The following is a 20,916-nucleotide window of genomic DNA, read 5'->3' on the forward strand; positions in this document are numbered from 1 at the left end:
TGTGGCCAAACGTCTCTGCAGATGGCGGGGTAAGAACTGTAGCCTGGTGGACATGATTTCCAAGTACCACACACCAAGCCACACTCCCCAGCACACAGGCTCGGCAAACAGACCCGATCCCAGCCAGCTGTCAAGGCAGCTGTGACACGCCATAGTCCCCCAGATGGGTTGCAGATCAGTCCTTCTTTCTACCTACAGAAAGGTGCCTTAGAGATGGTGGCGCTGGTTGCCTGTGGCGTGGGCTGCCTGGGAGGGAGACTTTCCAATAGCTTGTGGTACCTGTTACATTTTGTTTCACGTGACTGTATTCTTTCTTCAATAAATACAAAATTTTAGTCCTAGCCAGTGTGGCTCAGCTGGATGGGTCGTGGTCCTGAGCACTGAAAGGTTTGGGGGTCGTTTCCTGGTCAGGGCACATACCTGGGCTGCAGGTCTGGTCCCTGATTGGGGGCACGTAGGAGAGGAAACTGCTGTTTCTCTCTCTCCTCAGGTGAGGATTGAAAGCAGTTTTTAAAGTGATTCTGTGTTACTTGCTTAATGAAAACAACTGTGGCTCAAAAGGTCTGTTGTTTCAGAAGGAGCAATAAAGGCAAACAAGGACGAAATCTAGATAACTAAAACTTTTGTGGCACACCAGGCAAAGAGAAGGGAGGTAGCTGATAAAATCACCCCATTTAACAGAAAGCCTGCAGACTTCGGCTGAATCACCCGTTCCCCAGAGCGCACTTCCACACCGCTTAAGCAGGAACACCCTTGCTATCAAATCACAGCCCTACCAGGATTGCTCTCCATAGCAAGAAGCGCCACCTTGCGACTACTGGGAGCTTGGTCTTGGAGGCTGGAGCCGGGGAAGGGCCAGAGGACCCGGAGGGGTTTGGGCAGCCTTGAACTCTTCCCCAGCTGCTGGTGAGACTGTAGACATTGAACTAGAACACCTTAGGAAAAAATAAGAGGCCAGCCTGGGAGAGGCTGAAGGCTATTCTTTAATTCACCCAAGAAAATGCCTTTCAGAGGATACCCATGGCAAGCCAGCGGGGGAGCCTGGCACAGACGAGATCTGGCATAAGCTGCCTCGAAGCCGAGCCTGAGCAGGTGTGACTCAGGGACTCGGAATCTGGGAGTCAGGCAGCAGCGCCTGTCCAGGCTTCGGTGTCAAGGGACACGTCCCCTGGGGGTCAGCAAAAGCAAGATAGGCCAGGAAGTCAGATCTGGATTTCCAAACTCAAGGACTGGCGTGTAGATGGCAGAGTGGGAAGGCTGTTTCAGGGGTGGGTACGGGATCGGGGTGACAGCAGAGACCCGGGGAGCCACGCGGTTCTCTAACAGCTGCTCCCTCCTCCAGCCGGGCTCCGCACTCAGAGGGAGAGAAAGCTGGCAGCGGACAGCCGGGACCGGGGACGGGAGAGGACAGCAAAGTCATGTTCTCCTGAATTCCAGCCTCTCTTCATTTACCCCTAAACCATACTTCCTTCAATATAGCTCTGCATGCAGGTTGCCTTTTAAGTTGTATATATATTGCCATTTTTGAAGTTTGAAGGTGGACCGCAAAGTGTAAAAGGTCACCAGAGAACAAAGTCGGGTTCTGTTTAAGCTATACCTTAACTTAGATTAATGCTGTGAGCTAAAATTGCTGTGATCCCGCAGGTGTGTTAAGTCCACGTGCCAGTTTGGGGGTTGGAGAACGCTCTGGAATTAGATAGCAGTGGTCTTTGCCCAGTGGCCCCCGAATATGTTTAAAAAAACAAAACAACTCGGAGTTGTGCCCTGTTAAAGAGTGACCTTTATGCACATTACATCTCAGATGAACAAAAAGAAGACATGTCTGCTGTGAAGCCACAGTGAGCTGAACAGACAGACGTGAGTTCCGAGAATAACCTGTGAAATTGTGGTTCGGAGCTGGGACCTCTAGTCGCTGTGGAATCGGTGACTTCCCCATTTTTCCCAGGAGGGGGCGAGTGGGTTGAACGAACCACAGCCCCACGCCTAGGCGTGAAAGCAAACTGTCCGCAAGCTGAACAGCAACCGCGATCTGGAGCCCAGGGCCCAGCCAGGAGCACCTGACCGCGCTCCTCAGCAGCTGCTTCAGGGGGAGCCCTGTGCCAAATTCCCCTAAAAAGAACCTTCCGTGTATGTACACAAAGTGTGCACTTATCTGGCAGAGACCATGGCAGCCTTCTGATGGGTCAGAGGCCATCGATAACCTTTCTCCTCTGAAATGCGCCCGACCGCGTAGTTATCTCCTTCAACTCTGCCATCAGCGCTGCAGCGGGGTTCGCAGCTCATTGCGCTCCGATAAATCCCGTTCGGCAAGTGTGCACTGACCTCATTCAGCTCTACCACGGTGCCTCTGCTCGTCTGCCTTCCACGTGCACACGAGACTGTGCCAGACACAGAGGCAGCGCAGCAGCCTACAGAGAAACCATTCCTAAGAGAGCAAAGAGAAAGACCAGAGAGGAGCGGTGGGGCGCTTTGTGTTTCATCATCCTTCCCAGGTGCCACCGGGCGTACGGTGCTCCCCGTGAGCCACTGTCCAGCGGTGACTGGGTGGGGAGCATTCGAGTCACGTTATCCCTCTCCCCTTATCCGGTGCCCAGGGGCGTGTGAACTAGGTCGAGGAAGCAAGTCCAGGTACAACCTTCCTGGCACACCTGCCTCCAGGAACACGTTGGACTTTCTCACCCACCTCAAAGTAACCGTCCTGGACCACCTCCCTCCTGTGAGCCCTTTGCCTGGGCAGGGTGAGGTTAGAAAGGTCGTCCTAGGCTGCATCCCACCCCTTCCCCTCCCCTCCCCTCCCCTCCCCGCCCCTCCCCCACTCAGCCACTAGGGTTTTCCGGGCACGTGCTCTCTCTCCAAAACCTTTCACCACCGAGGTGTATTCTGAGGGCCCAGGGCCGTGTTATTTCTGCACCTTCCATCCCCATGCAGAGGGAGCCCCCCCCCCCCCGTATCACTGTGCTCATCAACCCCCCACTCTGCTCATGGTCTCTGTTGCCACCCTGTGCTCCCCCTCCCCACCTGTCTTCTTTTCTTTACCTCTGTCCCTAACCACCACCTACCAGTTCCCTTTTCCTCATCTGGCCATTTACTATTTATCCTGCAAGATGGAGCTCACTCGTCCCTTCCCATAGGAAAGCAGCCCTGGACTTCTTCAGTGAGGCAGGGCTCCTCAGCCTCCCCCAGAGCCCCCTCTCCCAGGTGTGTAAGCCCCCAGAGGGCTAGGTGTGTGACTTTGGGTCCCGGGATGCCACAGGGAACTTGAACCCTGTCTGCTTGGCTGAACCCGGCTCTCCAGGTACACTGTTCCATCTCCACGTGACTGCCTGTCCCCAAGTTCTGTTTTTTCATGCACTGAGGAGGCTGTGAGGAAAAGAGCTTTTCTGCAGTGCACTGATAAGAATCTATAAGTGAATGTAAAAAGCTTGTTTTTTTGTTTTGTTTTACTTAGATGGGCAGATTCAGAAGTTCACGTGTGTATTAGAGTCATGCAGCAAGGGGACTGGGACTTAGAAAGCTTAAGGAGCTTGTCTTGGGTTTCCCGGCTGGCAGGCAGTAGGGACTCCCGGGTCCCAGCCCCAACGCTTCCTTTCGAAGCTTGCTATCCCACTAGTAAAGTTCTTTGCATGTTTAAAATTTTAGAAAGTAAGCAGGGTTAAACATCTCTTAGCAGTCAGATACAGCGCGGAAGACCAAATTCCACATCCCCTGGTAAACTATACAGGGGTGAGCAAAAGCAGATGTACAACTGTGAGCCTGGGAAGCAGAGTTTCTTCTTGTATTATTATGTCCTCATGCTTGCGTTGTTTCCCACACAAACTTTTGCCCACCTGTACATGGGAAGGGGCTCCTTGTATTCTCCTGCAGTTTATGGCCAAAGGTGACAGCATGGTGACCCACAGAAGTGGGACCCGTTTTGTGTGTGGCTTGGGCAGCGCAGTGTTCAAACTCCGGTGCCCCATTTGTGAATTTTCCTTTCATTCCTCACGTCGCCGTGAGCATAACCAAAACACGTGTGGATGGCGAAGTGGCTTCTCTGGCAAGATCAGCGGGGTGTGCCCGTTCTCGGGGAGGGGGTGGGCTAGAACGGGACAGCGACATGTCGGGGGAGGATAACATTACCCAGCAGAGTTTCAGGACTGTGCGTGCTGTTCTGCTTTTCCGACATGTTATTTGACGACTCGTGTTTTTTGTTTTGTTCAGAAAGAACTTGTGTGTGATCTCTGCCTGTGCCAACTTTCTTTCAGGTGACTTTTCAGGTCGCCCCTCCGTGTGCCAGCGAGAGGCATTACCAGCACTCCGGACGGTGCTGCCGCAAATGTGAGCCAGGTGTGTGCCAACCAGCCGTCCATCATCGCCCCTCCAAAGGGGGTGGGACTTTAGTTCTCTGTTTCTTTAATCTAAGGAATGATTTCTAGCTGCCAGATGAAAAACAAGATTGGATGGGCTTTTTAGGGTAGTGGCAAGTGGTATGTCTGTCATTCTGGAGACAACAAACCTTTGTCGCAGGAGATAAAATCCCTTACCCATCAAAACCCATTTCAGAAACCGGTGCTGACTCCAGGCCAGAATGTCGTTTTTCCAAAACACCATTTCTTGAGAAGGCGAGGCGGCTTTTAAGTGCATGTGTTAGCACTTTGTGATTCAAGCTCTCAAGATAGGAAATTCAACTCTTACCGAGAAGTATTATGACGGAAGAATCGGTGGGGAGGATACCGGTCCTGGAATTGCTGCCGCTGAAATTGCCTAGACGCTGCCATTAGAGCGTCTGCCCACATACTCACCTGCTGAGGGGCAGGAGGGGGGCTGGGGACAGTGTCCCCACCACCATTCTGCTGGAATGTGGCCTCATTCCTACAGGCCCAGGGAACTCCCAAGTCCACAGGGTCCCTATTCGCTCGTTGCCTGGGGGAGCAGAGCATATCTATAAGGAAAAGGTGGTCACCTTAGAACAAGACCCCTGAGATATTTCCGATACAAATATTTCTTGATTGTGCCGAACCAAGATCCATTGTGTGTGTGTGTGTGGTCAGACTCAGTTAACCATGAGCTCACAGTACATGCAGGGCAGATTGACGGAAGGGGGATTTTGAAGGTGGGGCAGGAGGGGTGAAATGTAACCCCCCAGGGAGCCCATTAAGTCCTATGGGCGCGAGTTTGGAGACCAATGTTCTTCCCCTTGGTCAGCAGAGTCGGGTGGGCAGGAGCCTTTTCCACGTGGAAGGACTAGAGGCTGCCGGGACACAGGGCAGCAGGTGTGGAGAGGCCGTCTTAGCAGCTGGGGTCCTGTGGGTCACGCTGTCTTTGGGGACTTCCTGGGATCGTGGGGGTCACGTTCCGGGAGGTTGGTGCTGCTCCGTTGCTTTGGCGTTTGGGTGTTTTTGATCAGGGCACCCGTCCCCTGTGCACTTCAGGAACGTACATGTCGTCCAAGTGCACTGCTACCGCTGACAGCGTGTGTCTGCCCTGCGGCCGGGATGAGTACCTGGACACCTGGAACGAGGAGGAGAAGTGCTTGCTGCATAAAGTGTGTGACACAGGTGAGCCGGTCGCGGCGGTGCGAGGTGTGGGTGAGTGGTCTTGTCAGATACGGCAGTGCCGAGTCTCGGGGCGGGGGGCAGAGGAGGGCGTTCTGACCACCAACCACGGAAAACTGTGCTTCCAACCCCAGAAGCACTGTGTCACAATCTTTCCGGCAAACTTGTGGTTCTGGAATGCTCGTGTTGCAGCTTAGTGGTGGGACACCCCTTAGAACCGACTAGACATCCCCGCAGTGCTTCTCTGCGTGCTGTGTTATTTAATCCTCACGAGAACCCTGGGAGGAAGCCATGGCGATCCCATTCTAGAGATAGGAAAACTGAGACTGAGAGAGGCTGAATGACTTCTCCAGAGTTAACCAGTGAGGAGCAGGACTCCAGGTCAGATCTTCTGACTCCCGGATCTTTTCCCTAAATGATAAATGTTTTATTACCTCTTCAGTTAATAAAACCGCTGTATTTTTTGCCTCAATTTTTTTCTTCTGTAAAAATTTTTTTTGTCCTCATATGAGAACACTTTCCCATCGCCTTTAAAGAGAGAGGAAGGGGAGAGGGAGAAAGAGAAATGTCGATGCAAGAGAGAAGCACCGACTGGTTGCCTTTGGTATGTGCCCAGACTGGGGATCGAACCCGCAACCTCGGTATGTGCCCTGACTAGGGGTCATGCCTGGAGCCTTTTGGTTATGGGACAGCACCCCAACCAACTGAGCCACGCTGGCCAGGGCATCCAATTTTTTAAAATTGCAGTTTATTTGCAGGAATCAGGATCAAAATACATCTGTTGTCTCAACTTAGAGATCCCTTTCCTTCTCTACCCCCCCCCCCGCCTTTTTTATTCGGTTTATCTGGGGAGAACCCTCACTGCTGGTCCCATGGAGTTTTCCGTCTGGTTTTTGTTAGTTCCATTCCCTTGGTGTCATGTAACGGTTCTTCCATCACCTACCTTTCTTTTTCTTTTTTCATCTCCTACGTTTCTTATAAAGTCGTTGTTAGATCCAGAACGCTGCTCCGATTCTGATTTGTTTATTTCGTTTTGTTTTTGGCAAAACTCCCTGGTCGCTGGTACAATGCAGTTACACTGCAGCTACCCCATCATAGCTGCGTTGCTCTCGTTCTGGGACGTTAGCAGCTGTTGACAATCAGGGCCCAGCTCCATTTCCATCGGGTGGCGAACCAGTTCTGCCATTCCTTCTTCATTTCTCAGCGGGAATGCCTCATTAAAGGGACACTTCTGTCCTCAACTCTCTGTTACCCTGAAGTACACCACACACAGGAGGGGCAGAGTGAACGCTCATAACTTTGTTACCACTTTTCAGAATAACGACTTGATCACCAAGCTTTCTCCAAAGGATTTGTATGAATATTGTGGACTCCTGAATGTGGACATATTTGAGGGGTTGCACGCTATTTCAGGGACTAGTTTTACTGATGCTCAGATCCACCCAACCTCCTCCAGGAGCCCTAAGAGCTCCCTCATTTCCCAGCTCCTCTTGGACGTGGCCTGCCCTGCGCCCAGAACCAGCCACTTCTCCAAGGATTCCTGACCACTTTCGGCAAAACATCTTAGTTAGCAACCTCACTCTGAGTGCTAGGGAGGCACATTGCTTCTGGGTTGATTTTTACTTATAGGTCCCTTCCCCGCCACCCCCATGTGGGGAGAACTAGGAAATAAGGGGGGGATTTAACCCTAATTTTTTTAATATGTTAGAGACAGCTGGCAGATTTTGGCTGGAGTCGATAACACGGAAACTCCACCGAGCAGAGGCAGCTGATCAAGTCTTCTTTCCCAGTGCTTAGTAATGACCTTGACTCATTGCTGTCTCTTGGAAATGAAGACTCACTCTGTCTACTGCCACTGCCACAGCTGATTGAAACACAAAGCCTGGCTCCCTCAGATACTTAAGAGTATGTCAGGCTTACATCCACTGGCCTTTATGTGGGATGCGGGAGTTAGACTCTTTCCCGGAAGCAGCAGTGTCCCGGGGCTTCCAGGCATCGTGTGCGGGTTTGTATACACACTGGCCTTGGGGCTGCCCAGCCGACCTGGGCCTCAGAGAGTGGACACAGAAGGGAATGGAGGTTTCTCCAGGTTCACCATGCTTGGGCCCCAAAGGAATGAGGATAAGGAATACTGAAACTTGGGCTGAAACCTGACACAGGGAAGGAGGGAACAGGGTTCCAGTTGGTTTTCCCCTTGGAACGGCGTTCTAGTCGGTTCAGGCTGCTATAGCAGAAACCCACAGACTGAGGGGCTTGTACAACAGGAATGCACATCTCACGGGTCTGGAGGCTGGCGTCTGAGACCAGGTGCCAGCACTGCCCGGTTCGCGGTGAGGGCCTCTCCCAGGCTTCAAGACGACCGCTTTCTTGATGTGTTCTCACATGGCAGGAAGCAGAGAGAGGAAACAAGCTTTCTGTTGCTTTTCTCCATATGTTTTTATTCTTTATTTTTTTAGAGAGAGGGAAAGCGGGGGAGAAAGAGCGGGAGAGAAACACTGAGTGATTCCCTCTTGCACATGCCCTGACGCAGGCAGGTGCCCTGCCCTGCGACCTTTTGCTTTGCAGGACAATGCCCAGCCAACTGAGCCACACCGGTCAGAGTTCTCTGATGTCTTTCTCATAAGGACACTCATGCCATTCCTGAGGGCTCCACCCCCATGACCTAATCACCCCCATCACCTCCCACAGGCCCCACCTCCTAACACCACCACATCCAGGGTTAGAAGCTCAACATAGAATTTTGAGGGACACCAATGTCAGCCCATAACGAACTCCACTGTGTATTCAGGAACATAAAGTACAGGGCCATTTGGACAGCCCAGGTGAAGCGGGTCTCACAGGGGAAGACGATCTGTTTCGATAATGTCACTGTGCTGTATCGTGTGTGTGCAGTTGACTTGTTATTCCATGTGGCGATGCACAGTCACCACCAATACTGAACTAGCGAACACGGAGACAACGAACCACTCCGCCCAGGAGAGAGGCAGGTCCCTGTGGGCCTCAGGTCCCAGCCCCCCTTTGTCAGCCTGTCAGCACATAACCCTGTGTTGTGCGTGTTCCTTATGTAGTAAATATTTTTTATTCATTAACATTTGATTCATGCACGACCAACAGTGCTGTGAATCATGACCCAACCAAGTTTATATAGCACACACATTTTCTCCCTAAGACACATTGCAGCCACTTGGGGCTGAGGGAGTGATGGACAGCACCTCAGCATTGCGCGTGGAGGCCATTTTTAACAGTGACATCGCCGGATGCCAAAAACAGGGCCGTAACATGGACCGCAGAAAAGACTCTTGTTTCCAGTATGAGAGCTGCAGCAACAAGGCAGAACATGTCGCCTTGTTCGTCCTCACCTGGCAACACGCATGTCTGTGGAGTGGCTGAGAATTTTACTGACTCCACCACAGGGCCAGCAGTACTGATTTCGGGGCAACGAGGACATTTCTGTGGGCGGGTGAAACTGCAAATAGGAATCAGTGGGTAACAGCACCAACTGTGTGGGGCATTCACCTCTCCTCCACAAGACCCAGGCAGGGCCGGGACCTGGGGACAGTGGGAGAGCACTTTGCTGTGCACTATGAAAAAAGACAAAGGTTATTATTCTGCAGAGGGGAGAGACGAATCTCCGAGTATGCCTTCAGGCCCAGCCTCGGACCTGGCCACTTCCTAGTTACACAGGGACCCCAGTTTTCTGACCCTGAACTCTAGTGGCCCTACAGGATCTCCGGAGGAATCCCCAACCCCGGAAACTCCATTCTCTTAGGTCCTGTCTAGCTTTCGTGTTAAGACTGTTTTATCACTTTTGCATTTACTAGAAATCAGGAAACGATGAAGTCTATTTTGCATTAGCTAAAGTAATCAGTACTCATCAACACCCTAGTCCTTAATCTCCCTGCTAACACGAAAATTGACTTTTTAAAAAGCCACATGCCTCTCAATTATTGAGAGAGAAAACCCCTACTGGGATGTTTTAGAGCCAGCACAGGAAGCCGACAGGGGCTCAGTGTCCTGAATGAGTCAGTGTCCGGGAGGCGGCGGGGCGCTGCGTGGGGGCGGGGGCCTGGCCTCTGGGGAGCTGCGCGAGGTGGATAGTGTGCGCCCTGCCGTGCCATGCTTCCTTGCGCTGCCTCTCCGCCCTGTCTCTGTCGCCCGCAGGCAAGGCCCTGGTGGCGGTGGTGCCCGGGAACCGGACCGCCCCGCGGCGCTGCGCCTGCACAGCCGGCTACCACTGGAGCGAGGACTGCGACTGCTGCCGCCGCAACGCCGAGTGCGCTCCCGGCTTCGGCGCCCGGCACCCGGGTACGGGGTTGCATCCTGCGTCGTCTGCTCTCACCAAAGCTCACCATGGCCGGCAGCCAATCCCACCGAGGCCCAAGCCGGCTCTGAGACGCCTTCCCTTGTGTCGGGCACGCTCCCGGGGCCGGGAGGTGCTGGAGGAGCTTGAGGGCCCCCTGGGAACGGAGCCCAGGTTCGGTTCCAACTGGGCATGTGAGCGCGTGGCCCACGTATTGTCTCCAGGCTCCTCCGTCCGTGAAGCCTTAAGCTCCCCGCTTAGGAGGGAACCGGGCAGTGCAGGGTCGTCCAACTTAACAAAACAAACAAGCAAACAAACTTATGAACCCCCTTAGCAAAATTTTAAAAAATATCACGCACCCCCCAGTATATTTTTAAGTTGGCAGCTCAATTTTGTATTACAATTTAAAGAGTTGCTGAGGACTTCGTTTCCAAGAAAGACAGCAATAGTAACACTTTCTAGGATATTTGATGGATGCCGCACCACGGCAGTTGGATGCCCAGCACGGCTACTTAAAAAGGCTCTCCTCCCCGTAACTAACGGTGGGACATTTCACAGTTCTTTTCCCTCCTTTGATTCGTGCTCACTTCACCTTCCCCACAGAATTTTATCCTAATGTATTTTTGTGCTTGGAGGGTTTTTACTAATGACCTGTCATGCTCTTTCATATTTAAAAATAGGTACCTATTTGAAATCTTACTTTTAAAAAATTTCCGGTGACTCACCTTTCTAAGGGTTAAAAACACTTCTTCTGGGCTAAGTTGTTATTACTACAGTTATTACACTATCGGCCAAAATGAATCTATTTTGCTTTATTATAATTCAAAAAGCAAAGGCTTTATGAACTTCATAACGCATGGAGATTTTTTTTTTTCAATTAGCTCATGTCTTCACGGTTAAGTACAAAAATTGCAACAGAATGCCACACTAATTCTATCTCCACCAAGTACTGAGAAACTTGTTCACATAAATAACTAAATAGCTAAGGACGGAATTCTGTGACTGGAGTGTCACTCGGTTCTGCTTGCCCCTCCTGAGATTCAGGTCCAGGACCACACTGTGGCATGACATCAAAGTGGTGTTTGCTGCTTGCTCGCTTCTGAGCTGTGTCCTTCAACTCTCTCGAAAGTTAAAAAAAAAAGGAAATCTTTTTGACTCGGAACAGTGTTCACTTACTTCCTGACTTCTAGGAAGTGTACCAAAGCAGTTTCTTTAAGACTTGACAAATTATTTATAACTGTGTGTCTTTCCCTTAGAGGCATGTTGCTTTAACCCAGAACACTTGGACAAGGGTTAGCAGAATTAAAATATTATTGCTACCGGTTCATATGGAGGAAAATGTCCATCACAGAGTCTAACTTGGACAGTTGATCTTGGTTATCAAATGTTTCAAGTGAACCAGACAAGCTTTCTCTGAGAACAAGCCTGACTTGATTTTTTTTAAATAATTTTTTTAAGTTTTCAATTACAGTATTACAGTCATTTCAAGTGTACCACTGGTTCGACATTTATGTAACTTATAGAGTGGTCGTCCAGATATTGACTTGATTTTTCCCTTTCAGAATAAATCTCCTCGTGACAGGCAGTTAGTTCCCTTCTGAAATTTGATTCTCAGACAAGGCCCAGGACCCTTTCCCAAGTTTGACACCTGCGTGAAAAAAGGTGCTGTCACCTTTCTGCATTTTTTCTGATCAATGTTCTCTCTGCCTTGCTCCTTGGGGGATGGTTTGTTCTTTTGGTGACAGGTGGAGGATAGAGGGGCTGACACGGGGCGGGGGGATGAAAATTTCATGCCTGCCCTACCTTGCACTACACTGTTGACCTGTTGACTTTGACCAACCTGGGTTTGAACTGCACAGGTCCACTTACATGCAGATGTTTCAAAACTTGCTGTGTTGATAAATATCATACAGTACTTTCTTTTATTTTCTTCAGAGCACTTTATTTTCTCTAGCTTGCTTTATTGTAAGAATACAGTGTGGAACCCAGGAAAGCAATGTGTTCATTGTTTGGTATCGGTAAGGCTTCCAGTCCACAGGAGCCTGTTGGTAGTTCAGTTTGAGGAGAGTCAAAAGTTCTATGTGGGTATTTGCATAGAGTGGGGAGCAGTCAAAACCCCTAAACTCCCCATCGTTCAGGCGTCAACTGTATTGAACTCAGAACAACGTGGCCTGGTCCCAGTTCCCTTGCTTCTGTTGAGGTGCTTCTGCTGCGGAGGGACAGATGCTGTGCCCAGGTGCTCTGAACACAGGAGCTTGGCCGTCACCAGTATTTCGACGTGTTGCTTTGTTTGACCCCTCAGAGGTCTGGCACCATAGCAGGGTTTGCAGTGGGTAGGAAGTGTGCCTTCTTCTGTAAAGTGGGAGCAGTGTGACTACGGAAGGGAACAGGGACAGGCCACCTGCAGCAGGGCACCCCTGGGAGGTCAGTTATGAAGAACAGCCATGGAAGCCCAGTGCGGGGGGAGACCAGTGCCCGTGAAGCTCCGCTGCCTTGCAGCCCTTTAGGAAGTCTCTTTGTCTTTAAGGGTTACTCTTCCAGAGTGTGTTTATCTCTTTAAAAGCTGCCCAAATTTATGTGAATGACTAGATGTTTACCGGGCTTTTGTTGACATCATTTCTAAGGCTAATCAAATAGATTAAAGGGGCAGGCACCCTGCCTACTGAGGCCATTGCAGAAATCAAGAATATACGTACTTTGACTCTGGACCAAGAGCGTGCAATTCCTTATTTTAGTGTTTTATTCACATCAATAAATCAAAGAAGTGCAACTCATTTCAAGAGTAATTGTGGTTTTGGTGTCAGTAGCAGTAAAGGTAATAGACACAGAAAATCTGAGACATTTCCTATTTCAATAACAGTTTGCGAGGAATATGAGCGAGTCGAAGAAAGCTTGCTAAGCAGGGTCGATTCCTGCGTTCAGGGCTGTGGCCCCCGGCAGGGGTCCAGAAGCTCTCCCGCCACTTGTGTTTGTGTCCGTAGTTTTATTGGAACGTGGCCACATCCGTTTTTTTAAAAGCATATTGTCTATGGCTGCCTTCGTGCCACAAGTTTCTGGGCAGAGGCCAGAAGGCCTGCAAAGGATCCTTACTATATGGTCCTTCATAGAAAAAGTTTGCTACCAACCCTTGGTTACAGAGAAAGAGAGACCTGTAGCAGTTTGTTTGTTTGTTTGTTTGTTTAGAAAGCCATTGTCATTCCCATACTTGGACTGGAGAGATGAAGTTGGTCAGCAGAGGGCGGTAAAGAAGTCGTCCTTATAAGTAATAAAGGACTGTCACTCTCTGGAGAGAGAGGTTGATGTAAGCCCAGAAGCCCGAGAGGGGAGATCAGACAGCAGGGGCCCCGCTAGGGAGCTGTACCCGTGGCCAGGACAGTGCCTCTGAACAGTAGAGGGTCGGGACCTAACTCGGACACTGGCACTAGTGTGACAGTCAGGGGGAGGCCATATGGAGGCATTTTTGCCAGGCCTGACACTGAGCCAGTTACCCTTGGGAGCTTAAAGACTCTGTACCTCCTGCTGGGGCTGTGGGCCTGGGAAGCTGTGAGGGCAGAAGCCATGGGGGAAGAAGCCTGTGGGGGTGGAAGCGATGAGCCGCAGCTGGTGAGGGCAGGGACAGATGGGGAGAGGCAGAGGGGCAAGCTCCCTGGAGCTGTCCTCTGGACCACCATCCTGGCTGATCTCTAAGTGTCCTTATTTGGCTTTTCTTTGTTCTGTCCATTTGGTTTTTTGACAGTGCGGCTCAACAGAGACACGGTGTGCGAGCCCTGCCTTGTGGGCTATTTCTCCGATGCCCTTTCTTCTACAGAAAAATGCAAACCCTGGACCAAGTAAGTGACAGCGAAGGGGCCCAGGGAGTTTGTTGATGTCAAAAAACTCAACCCTCGCAGCCTCATCTGTGGAAAACACACGGATTGAGTTTGATGAGGCCTCCCCTCAAAGCCCTCTTCAAAATGGAAAAAGCCTGTCAATTCAGTGTGGGCAAAATAACACCCGTCCAACCAGCTCTCCAGTCTGATGTGACAGGCACTGTGTGTAACTTTTCAGTCATTTCCGTTCAGTCTTTGGCCTAGACTTGCAGCTTCTTGTTTTCTTGTTTCTAACTTAATTTAGTTGAAAATGATCGATGATGTTTATTAGCATTTACTCATCATCCCCACTTCTCCCAGAGATTTGTGTATGAGAATAAAGAAGCCTCGTGTTTACGTAAGTGGGGTTTTTTAATGATTTTTTCCTTTATCCTCACCCGAGGACACTGTTTCACTGCTTCTAGAGAGGGAGGAAGGGAGAGGGAGAGAAACACTCATGCGAGAGAGAAGCGTTGATTGCTTGCATCTCATATGCACCCAGACCTGTGCTGTACCCGCGGCTGGGAATCCAGCCTCCAACCGTTTGGTGATGGGACAATGCTCCGACCAACTGAGTCACACCGGCTACACAAATGTTTGCCTACTCTAACCACTGTGGGGTTTTTTCACATAATGTATCTTGAAGGAAGCTCATTCCATACTAGTTCATCAGAGCTCCATGGTGTTCTATAGGTATGTAATATTTCATTGTAGAGATGTGCCATAATTGAGGTAGTAAGTTTCCTATTGAGAGTCATGGAGGTTGTTTCCAGTCTTGTGCAATAAATAATCATTTTGAATGAATCATCTCATGTATACCATTTCACACTGATGTTAGTGTATCTGTAGCGGAGCCTGGATCCTCTTATTGTATGCTTCTTGAAGATTAATAATCAACATAATGATTCTTTCAGTTCCCAATATATTCATTTCCATTAAATGTTTATTTTCTGACCCACTTATTCAAATTTTATGTTGAAAAGATTTTCGGCATTTTCAACTTCAAAAGAGCATTCGCCAAAAGTTTATCACTTAGCAACAGAAGCACTTGGCATCTTCTTTGCTGAAGACACCAACCTACTGCTGTCTCAGAGTAGCCCTCGGAAGACAGGGGCAGCATTCGCTGCCGTTCATTCGTTCGCCCTGTGCGATGTGTGGATAGGCACTGGGGGTCCTGACGTCCGGGGAGACCTGGGTTCCTCTCCCGAAGGAACTAGCGGTCCAGCGGAGAAGAGCTTTTTGTAGCTGTTCTTAAAAAGCAAGAATACAAAACTGAAGCACTTAACTCCCTTTCCCCCCACAGCTGCACCCGCCTCGGAGCGACAGAAGCTCGTCATGGAACCGATAAATCGGATGTGGTTTGTAGCTCTTCTCTGCAGTCTCCCAAACTCTCGGACGGTAGGTCTCCGGAGAGCAGACTGGTTGGCGATGTGCCCAAAGTAGTCAGCCCCTCTAGGTCCTGCCCCCAAATTACATGCCCTGGTTGGAGGGGCATCTCTCCCTTTGCGTCTCATCCCATCCACGGTCATTTTAGTGGCTCACCTTTGTCAGTATGTTAATACCAGATACGGTATTTACTTGATTATTTTTTACTCTGGGATGGATAAATAACAATGTATGTGTCTGTGGATCGATGGGCAGCATGTTGCTGTTAAGCTTAGAGAATAAAACGCAATCACCTTTGATCCTGTTTTCTCACCTGCCTCCACCACAGGGTCCCAGGTTTACCTGCCCAGTTTGGTCCTCCTGCTTCTCTTCGTATCTGTGGTGCTAGTGGCTGCTGTCATCTCTGGCATTTACTACAGGAAAAAAGGGAAAGCACTAACAGGTATCGTGGGATTGGAAAGGGAGTCTTAAAAAACAATAGGTGCCTTTCTTGGTCTCTGCTTCAGTAGCTGCATGTGGCACCCCGACCGCCTGTGGCGACCTGCCTAGAGCAAGAGCCTTGCGGTGCCTGTGCTTAAACGAAGGCGAAACACCCTTTATTCCTAAGTCATCACTCTCTGGCAGAGCAAACAAAATCCACTGTGCCCATTTATGTATAAGCAAACAAAGGAGATCTGCAGAGTCAGGACACCGCTGTCTCCTAAACCATCTGTTTCATTGTACAGGTGATGTGGTGTCGGGTAGGTGGGGTTTGTCCCGTGTATCCTAAAATGCAACATTTTTAATGTACCCAGTTAAAACAGAGACAAAATGTTCAGGTCAGTGGTGGAGGGAAAGTTTTGGTTGGGTCGTTACCTTGAAATACGAATCTAAAGTTATGAAAACAAGTTCTCTTACGTTCAGTAAAATTTAGGTGCTCATTTTGAGAATGAATAGCCAAGTGTTATCTTGTTTACTGAGAGTAACGTTTGTACCAAAGAATTATTTAATAGTGTCTTTTTGTATCACTTCATGTTTGACCTTTATACACTAAAGCTAAAAAGTGTAAGTTTTAAAAAAGATTTTATCTATAGACTTCTTAAGAGAGGGATAGGGAGGGAGAGAAACATCAATGTGTGGTTGCTTCTCATGCTCTCCCTACTGGGGACCTGGCTGACAACCCAGGCATGTACCCTGACTGGGAATTGAACCAGGGACCCTTTGGTTCGCAGGCCGACGCTGAATCCATTGAGCCACACCAGCCATGGCAAAGAAAAAAAAAAAGTGAAGTTTTTAAGAAAGGCTTCAAAGCTTCAATAAGTCTCCTGAGCTGTTTCTCAGTGCTTTGATAGTCACTTCATTCTCCTTTGAAGCTCTGCTGTCTCACCATCCTTTTCCATCTTCAGTTGCTCACTTGCTTACCTTGCCCACCTCCACTTTGCTGCGATTTGCTCAGTTCTCTCACATTACATCCACATGAAACCCTGCGCGTCTTGCTATTTCCATTAACATTACATGACCTAGTCACACACTGGGGCAGTCCAAAGTTTAATTAAAGAGGGGAGATGATGATTGAAGATACCAGCGTTAAGCAGAGAGTAATGTTAATCCAATTTTTAAAAGTCTGATTATTAATGAATTTTTTTATTGATTGATTTGAGAAAGAGACAGGAAGGGAATTGGAGGGGGGGGTGAGAGACAGACAGACATCAATTTGTCGTTCCACTTATTTATGCATTCATTGGTTGACTCTCGGATGTGCCCTGACCGGGCTCTAACCTGCATCCTCAGCAGAGCCAGGTGATGCTCTCACCCAGCGCTACCAGCCAGGGCCTTGAGTACTTGTTATTTAAAGCAGCTTCACTTCCCTCACGGCCTTGTAACGAGGGATTTGAATAACGCACTGTCGGATGCTGCGGACCACTCGTACCATTGGGTTTATGTGAGATAAACAGAGGTCCACTGCTTGTTCTGAAGTTTTTTGCCTCTGTGATAGTCTCTCCATCAGTGAGAAGGACACTGGCCCCAGTGGTCAGTGAGTCGGGGTTTACGACTGTTGGCTTTCTCTTCATCCCTTCATGTAGCACATGCTTACTGGCTCCCAGGGCCAGGAGTGGCCCTGGGGTCTCAGTACTGGGCCACACTCAGGCAGCGAGTGTCTTCCTGGAGGAGGTGTTCTGGTGGGCAGGGCAGGCGTGGGCCCACCCAGGGAGGCTGCATATAGACGGGCAGTGAAGAAAGAGCTTCAGGTAGCCGGGTAACACAGGAGAGTCCCCAGCCTTGGACTCAGCCAGCGCCTCCCAGAGGAGGAGACAGAGCAGCCCAGGTCTGCAAGACAAACTGCACTCCCGAGGGAGTCCGGCCAAATTCAGAGTGTTCCGTGCAGAGAGAATTTCAGGCTGTGGGGAGCGGTGAGCCAGGGGATTGAAAGGTTGGCCCAGTGGGAGCAGAAGGTGTGAGCATGTGAGATGAAACCGGAGGGGGAGGCCTGGCCAGACGACGCAGCCCCCAGACCTCCCTGAGGGCGTCGCTCCTTGTCTGGAACGAAAAGAAGCAAAAACAGCCCTCTGGTCTGGTGTGAAACCAAGTGTGGGGGCACAGGAGTGGGTGCAGACCCGCCAGTTAGGAGGTCTTTTGCAGTCATCTAGGGGAGAGATTACCATAGTGGTCGTTTATGAACATCACCTCTGCGTGCAAATATTATTTTTCAGCGTCATCTGTAATTGTCCAGTACTGACCCCTACCAGGAAAGAGCTGCAATTTTCCTTATATTTGGAGTATCTTGATTTTTATGTAATTTTTAAATCATAGAAAAGAAGCAAGAATAATAATGAGGAGGATAGCAATAATTAACATGTATTGAATACTTATTCAGTAAACGCATGCATTGCTGTGTGCATTTCAACATTCTAACTAAATCTCTACGACAGGTTTTCTGATAGGGAAACTGAGGCTCAGAGAAGTTAAATAAACTGGGCCAGGTCACATAAGAGGTATCATCAGCTATTATTATGACATGGTTATCGTCCCACGGATTGACAAGCATGAATTCAACAGTAAAATTTGCTGGCGGTGGGATAAAATTTCATCTTTGTATGATATAACTTTATAGATTTTTAAAAAAATTCATAGATGCGATTTTTTAAGTTTTATCACTTTCCTTTTAAAAAGATATAGCATGTGTATGCCACAGAACAGTCTTCCTTTTTCTGAGAAGCGACAGGAGATAGTTGGAAAGGATTCGGGGCCTATGGGAACTCAGTGAGGTCCGCTGCAGCCTTCCGGCATGCCCTTGACCTTTCTTGTACATATATTTGAGCTCATTCACTGGAGAGCCAGTCTCCTAGACCCACGCTGTCTCCCTTCCCCTACAATGCCCAACCTAGTCCCTGGTAGTCGAGGGACAATTGCTAAGGAACTGAACACAGCAGTTGGGTCACCAGTAGATCATATATGGTGTCACATGGGTCAGAAAGTTCTGTTTTTGCTGGGGAGGAGGAGGGGTGGGACATCTTTATAGTCTTCCAATTGGCTGATTCTCTTCGAATGTGTTCACTCTTGGGAACTTTTCCTGAAAGACTTGCAGAAGGTTGTGTTTAACAATAATGTTGAGCTGACATAGTGGTCAGTGATACTGAATTAGAAACAGGAGATAATAATGCAAAGACCTGACCTTGCTTTGTTTTTCTAGCTAATCTGTGGCGCTGGGTCAATGAGGCATGCAGCCGCCTAAGTGGAAATAAGGTAAATTTAAAGTACTTTTCACAATTGGGCTGGGATGTCGTTAGTCAAATGCTGAGCCCCGCCTTGGGTAAGCGGTATTTCCTTGAAGGGATGGGACCCCAGGTCCCAGGGCTGACCCCCTCCGAATAACCCAAAGCCCTGACCAGTGTTCATCCTGAATGCTGCCTTCTTGTACTGCATTCCATTTCTGATTCCTGATACCTCTGGGCACAAATATTAATTATAGAATTTTTTAGTGCCAGTCTTGATCGCCGAGTATAGATTTCTAGAAGGAAAGAGCTTCCATTGTCCTTATGTTGGTAACTACTAATTTTGATAACTGCTTTGATCATTATTTTGGTGACCTCTGATTTCAGGATGTTTTCATACTACAGAAAAGCAGTGAGGATGGTGCAGAGAACTCCCACGTGCCCTGTTCCCGGGGCTGCCCGTTGCTCACCCCTCCTCACGTTCCGTTACTTTGTGTTCTTCCTCTTTGTGTGTCTGTCTGTGGCTGTACGTGTTTTTCTTCCTGAACCATTTCAGGGCGACGGGCAGACATCGTGTTTCCAGACCCTTAAATACGTGGTTGCGCCTTTCTTTAGAGCCAGGACATTCCCTTTTCTAACCACAGTTCATTTATCAAAATCAAGAAATTTCGTAGTGGCATCACACCATTATCCAATCCACGTTTGAATAGGAAGATGTCCCTGGTGATCCCACTGTATCTGTCCTTTAGATCAGTTTTCTTAAGGGTAAAAATGTATAAACTTAAGCTACGTGGCCACACTGATTTCTCCAGTTATTATCCCAGCAGCGCATTATAATCTTCCCTGGTTCGCTGTGTGAATTGTCTCCTCCCCCCGCCCCTCCCCCCCGCNCCCCCGCCCCCCCCCCCCCCGTAGGAAATCTGGCCCCCGTTACTCTCACTGTCTTTACCGATTGGCCCGATTCCCGAATACATAGAAAGGGGTTTCAGAATTACTGTGCCCTACCACAGCAAAAAACACACAAAGCTGCTAACTAGAGTTCAGTATCTGTTTAGAGGTTGTTAGGGTTGTTTTTTTTTAACTTAGATTGAGAGTTGGTAGTCAAAATTCTGTGCGGTGGAGTTATTTGGGTTGGCTCTTGCCCTTGCGTCCGTGTGAACGTGCTGTTCACGGGAGCTGCAGTTGGATTCCTTCGTTTCTGGTTGTTGTCTCTCTTAGGGGACCTCCCCACTCTGGCATTTAAAAATAACACCATGTGCTATGGAGCACGCGAACCAGTTGGTCTTCTTATGGTTGGAAGTCTGCACCAGGCACACCATTTTCGGGTGTGTGTCCTGCAGAGCCAGGTTCCGATAGCTGGGAATTGACGCCGCTGCCCCCTGCATTTCCACCAGCAGGCGTCCTCCGGCAGCAGTTCGGCCAGCCCTCCTGTGGAGGGCTGTGGGCGGCGTGATCGCTGTGAGGGTGTCTTCCTGCTAACGCTGGAGGAGAAGATGTGCCCTGAAGACCTGTGCTGTCCCGACGGCCGGGCGGCGTGTGTGGGCCGGGGCCCGTGTGCCAGCGCGGAAGACACCACGCTGCTCACCTTGGTGAGCGAGACCGAGGAGGACCCGGTCAAGCAGATTCCCACGGAAGACGAGTACGTGGACAGGCCCTCCCAGACCCCAGACTCTTCGCTGTCCCTCACTCACCCTGGGAGCAAACCTGCACCCCCTTTCTCAGAACCCCTGGAGGTCGGGGAGAACGACAGCCTGAGCCAGTGCTTCACCGGGGCAGAGAGCCTGGCGGACTCCGAAACCTGCCACTTGGCCGAGGCCCCGGGCAGGACCGACTGGATGCCCTTGTCCTGCGAAAAGTACTTGCAGAAAGAAGTGGAGGGCGCCAACTGTCCCCACTGGGCGGCCTCCAGCTCGGCCTATGGCTGCCCAGGCTGCGGGAACCCTCCTGGAGAGAACCCAGAGCCCCTTCTGGGTTCCTTCCAAACTGGACGCTTGCCCCAGTGCGCCTATGGCGTGGGCCTGCCACCCAAAGAAGCCGCGGACGGGGAAGAGGCCGCAGGCCAGCCTGGCGATGGGGCTGACGCCAGGCCTCCCAGCTCCAGCAAGGGTGGCCCCGGTGCCTCCAGTGACCAGCCACCTGCATCTGGTAAGTGACTC

The 20,916-nt window shown here is 49.9% G+C and overlaps 1 protein-coding gene across 2 annotated transcripts in view; it reads left to right on the plus strand.

Annotated features, from left to right (window-relative positions):
• Window positions 1-20,916, plus strand: part of TNFRSF11A (TNF receptor superfamily member 11a) — a 52,666-nt gene that overhangs the window by 18,478 nt on the left and 13,272 nt on the right. Inside the window, exons 2-9 of one of the 2 annotated variants that reach the window (XM_037035379.1) lie at window positions 4,245-4,326; window positions 5,412-5,537; window positions 9,696-9,839; window positions 13,571-13,664; window positions 14,986-15,080; window positions 15,397-15,510; window positions 18,739-18,791; window positions 20,155-20,905. In XM_037035379.1, coding sequence (XP_036891274.1) covers window positions 4,245-4,326; window positions 5,412-5,537; window positions 9,696-9,839; window positions 13,571-13,664; window positions 14,986-15,080; window positions 15,397-15,510; window positions 18,739-18,791; window positions 20,155-20,905 — 1,459 coding nt within the window. The remainder of the gene's footprint in view (window positions 1-4,244; window positions 4,327-5,411; window positions 5,538-9,695; window positions 9,840-13,570; window positions 13,665-14,985; window positions 15,081-15,396; window positions 15,511-18,738; window positions 18,792-20,154; window positions 20,906-20,916) is intronic. The other variant, XM_037035385.1, reaches the window with a different exon arrangement.

The sequence above is a fragment of the Sturnira hondurensis genome, unplaced genomic scaffold (genome assembly GCF_014824575.4).
Source record: "Sturnira hondurensis isolate 20B ecotype Veracruz unplaced genomic scaffold, ASM1482457v3 Scaffold0001872, whole genome shotgun sequence".
NCBI lineage: Eukaryota > Metazoa > Chordata > Mammalia > Chiroptera > Phyllostomidae > Sturnira > Sturnira hondurensis.